This window comes from Arachis ipaensis, chromosome B2, assembly GCF_059453495.1.
Source record: "Arachis ipaensis isolate K30076 ecotype BB chromosome B2, ASM5945349v1, whole genome shotgun sequence".
Lineage (NCBI taxonomy): Eukaryota > Viridiplantae > Streptophyta > Magnoliopsida > Fabales > Fabaceae > Arachis > Arachis ipaensis.
The window spans coordinates 114,747,261-114,751,720 of record NC_142437.1 but is presented as its reverse complement, the minus strand read 5'-3'; the positions used below and the strand labels follow the sequence as shown (position 1 = coordinate 114,751,720).

General features: G+C 39.7%; 1 protein-coding gene across 1 annotated transcript; it reads right to left on the bottom strand.

Annotated features, from left to right (window-relative positions):
- Nucleotides 1-2,517: 2,517 nt before the first annotated feature.
- LOC148575294 (uncharacterized) lies at nucleotides 2,518-4,019 on the bottom strand. The gene is made up of 2 exons (XM_088504549.1): nucleotides 2,839-4,019; nucleotides 2,518-2,536 (listed from the first exon to the last, which is right to left on the bottom strand). Exons 1-2 carry the CDS (start codon nucleotides 4,017-4,019, stop codon nucleotides 2,518-2,520), a joined length of 1,200 nt encoding a protein of 399 aa, XP_088360675.1.
- Between the last annotated feature and the right edge of the window lie 441 nt (nucleotides 4,020-4,460).

Genomic DNA, 4,460 nt, shown 5'->3' with positions numbered 1-4,460 from the left:
ATATATATAAACTCATAATCATAGTCATTGAGAATAACACCTGGTTCAGTAGAAGATGCAATGAAAGCTTCATGTTGGTCATCGCTAGCCTGAGGCATATGAAAATGTGCAGACCAGGACAAACGGGAATAGCCAACCGGACTACATATTTGATGAGAATAAGTTATCAAATGTCGGATATAAGTTGGAAAAATTTAGAGGATTGTGATTAAGTGGGCGGAACATTCTGGTAAAGACCCATGTTCAACGGTGGCAACTGGTGAGGCTCGGCAAAAGGTCCCATGCTAAGGAGGAAAAAAACCGCACCAGCTTATATGGGGGAATTGTTTAATTGTTTAATTCCAGCATAATCCCCAGTTCCAGAGTTTCAAGAGAAATGGCAATTTCAGGCATTACTTACGTGGTAGGTGTTACATAACGCTGTTGTTTGTCACCGGACGTAGCTACGTTGCATGGTGAGGAACCTGCAAGGGAAAAATGGGTGTTATTTGCAGAGGGAGGATGCAATACCGTGGTGCGGTGCAGGATTTAAAAAAGGAACAGAATGTAAAAAATTATTAATAATCATGATAATGACCATAATGTAATATATAAATAATATAATATATAATGTATAGTATAATGACAATGATATATCCTAAAAAAGAGGCCAAATTTATAAAAGAAGCAAAAACATTATTCATCTCGATGGTTCAGAATTAATTACGGAGACTATACGAAGCACTTTATATGCAGTCCTCAACCAAAGTGAAAAAAATTGAAGAAGAAAAAGTTCCCGCCTCTGGAAGAAAGCCCGATTGAAATGAATAATAGACAGGTAGTCAATAAATACAACTCATTGGATGAGATCAGTCAGGAAACAAGTAGTGTGAAGTCTAAAAATAGCAGCGATAATTACTTCGTTTAATTACCCCTGACATAAGTATGACTGAAGAAGATAGAGTACCATTAAATGAAATTCATGGTAAATGTTGAAGCAAGGATGGAAATAGAAGTTCAATTACTCCAAGTATGAAACTGTCTTGTCACTAGAGACTCACAGGGATTGAACAGGATGAATGAGAAAGAATGGAACACAGCTAAAGTAATTAATTGCATTGAACCACGAAGATTAATGAAATGGAGGGTAAGAATATATGAATGGGCAACTCCGGAGGATATAAGGAGGGATACATGGAAACCAAGCAAAAAAGAAACTGGCATGTTATAGTAAAAAATGAACACTGCGGAAGATTTGAAAAGCGTATATGTATATGTATATGTATGCGCAATCTAAATGCTGGTCTAACAGATAGGCATGGCAGTAAATAACACAAGAACTAATTTGGCAGACAAAAATTACTGGGAGAACGATTAATGGCATTGCTTGATTGCATCTAATCGGTTGTTTACCAGTTTAATGATCATCACTAAACTTGAATAGCAAAAGTTAGGAAGCCAATGTTAGATTCACAGGGGACAGCAACAGGTACAAAGGCATGGCTTGATAAGATTTAATAGCGTCTTTACCAATGTAAATATCATCAGTAATCCTTAATAGCTAGACTTATTAACCCAAAATCAGATTAGCAGGGATTATTAACAGCGCACCATAAAATGTATTCTAGATTCTAGATATAAATACTGTTAACAACGTAACAGATGAAACAGTGAGGATGAATATTATTTGATGGTTTTATTACTATTACCATTATAACCAAAAAGAACAATTGACAAATTAACTGCACAGGGAGGAGTCCAAAGTCAAGGAAAACAGCGCCAACAAACCGTATATCCTCGAAGTTCCTGAAATGTACCTTGCCGCACAAAAGCTGGAGCTGCAGCGGACAAGAAGTAGCTCAAAAGTCAAGGGTGTTAACAACTGAGGTCAAAGAAATTATTCAGATTCAACGAATGGGATAGTCCTGCAATAGTTGAAACAAAAGAATTTTACATGCATGAAGTTGGAGAACGCGCTTTATTGGACAACACAAAGCGATCATAGCATCAAAATCGTGAGAGGAGGTTTAATTTGTGAAAACAATGTTAAAAAAAATCATAAAGTAAATAATAATAGAAGAGATGAATCAGGAATTACCGAGGCATTATGAAAATGAAAGTGTCTTGGCCACGGTAAGGAGCAAGATCCACAAGAACGGCAAAAGGAAGGACCGGTGGAACGATCACAAAGACGCATTGCTGTGCCGACCTGATTGTGGTGAGTGACGGCCGAAGCAAGGGTTTCAAGTGGAAACGAAATGAGGGGTGGTTGCAGGAGGATTAGGTCACAACATCAGTGTGGGCCAATGCTCACCCAACCCACAGTTACAAAGGGAACAGATTGGGCCCATGTCAGGAGAAAAGGCTGGGAATGCTTGAAAAAATCATGATGCATCAATTTATGTCTTTGTATTGAAATGGCCGGAAAAAAACGGCAGCCCAAAGTAACATAGACCGGCTGTGACTAAAATATGATAAGTTGCAAAGAGAGAAAAAAAAGTAACCACAACACAAGCTGCCTGGCCAAACCAACCATTATCATAACCACCAAATCCAGGTCCGGCATCACCAATAAACAATACACAACACATTACATAATAACCAGGGAATATAAGGCGCGATTTATAAAATATAAATAAAACATGAAACATTCATAGGTCAAGAGACATGAATATAAAGATCTGAATCATAGCGAACCCATCAGCCCCTGGGGACAAGATGCAATCAACTCGGGGGCCAAAATTAAATATTACAATTGGCAAACCACTAACTTGTTTAGAAAGTACGTACATAAATCTTAAGGAATCAAAGCGCAAAACACATCGCGAAAACAACAACACGTTATTCAGCAATATTCAGACTTCTAGAGAAAATCCCATGCACCCCTTGATGCAAACAACTCCAGGCCATGTCACGCGTCCAATGAACTTCACAATTCCGTCGGTCAGACCAATGGAGCGAAACTGGGCCTCCGATACCACCGCATCAAGCGACGACTCAACACTGTCGAAACCACGGACACAATGGCTGATCCCGAGCAGATCGCGACCTATCTTCAGACAGGGTGTTTCCGTCATGTTAGTGATGCCAATAAAGAGATGCCGACCCCACGCTATTGCGCCAACAGGGCTAAGGTTGATGGTCATCACATGTACTCTAAACCTTAAAGCGGACCGCTCATAGGTAACGAAATCCACATAATCATCGTGGCCAATCAACATGGGATAATCCACACATGCGCCTGCGCCTATTTCTATCTCATCCCACGCAGAATCCATCGTTGCGTATCGAACCACGGAGACCGGTGTCTTCGTGAATCTACCTTCACTATTGACCCAAAAAATACAGCTGCTGGCCATGGCATACCCACTGCTCAGTCTATCAATCATTGGCGGGGTCCGCGCAACGGGACTCCACTGACCTGCACTCGAGAGATACATCTGCACGTCGTATCCAGGAGTTGCCAGGTTATGCTTCGTGACACTGAGAATCTTATAATCATCACAACCCACCATGCTGAGAAAGGCATAATCAGACCATTCCTCACGGTGGTTGAAGTGGTAACCGTCAGACCCGGGATCAGCAATAACAGACCTCCAGGAACCGAACGAGTCCCAAGTGATCAATGAACTCGAACGACCATCTATTGAGAATCTTACACATACCTTGCCGGAGTCTGTTCCCACCATGGAAAACCACATCCACTCCAGAGGAGCAGCAACCGGAACAGCGACACAAGTTTCAAAGACAAACATCGAAAGCCTCCCACAGTCAACATCTCTCAGGGGATTGTCCAAGTGAAAAACCACCGCCTTCCCACCCTCCGATTTGAAATGAGTCACCATATTATCCGTCCGGTTCAATCTATTGTACCAATCACGCGACATACACCTCCCCTTTCCTATGGTTTTTGTATCGGAATGAAGGAAAATCTTCAAAATCAGGTTGGTTGGCAGGGCAACGATGTTCAGATTTACCTCATCCCAGCAATGCCCACCGCAGAAGGCATGATTAGCCTCTTCGACTGTTGCTCGGGACATTCCAAATCGATGCTGAGGTTCTTTGCTAGCCACGAAAGAGGAAATGCTCTGTAAACGGTAGAACGATTTCTTTAGTTGGTGTGAGTTCCTACACCGTAAGTGTGGCTCTCCTTAAATGCACAAACAAAAGCATAAATAATAGATAAAAGATAGATAGATAGATGTATAGATATAGATATAGATAGATAAATAAAAAAGCAATAGATACATAAATCAATTCATAAATAAATATAAAAAGATCCATAAATAAATATTAATAAATAAAAACATGAAGACACAGCTATATAGTACAGTTACATAGATTAATACATTAGCACACAATAGAGAATAAATAACATAAATAAATAAAGATCTACAGATGTGTAATAGCTAATAATATAACATATAATAGACATGTAATAGTATATTATATATTATATAACTATATTGTATAACTATAAC

Bases quoted from the DNA above. Each gene is read 5' to 3' on its own strand.
- LOC148575294 (XM_088504549.1), bottom strand. From the start codon at position 4,019: ATGTCCCGAGCAACAGTCGAAGAGGCTAATCATGCCTTCTGCGGTGGG.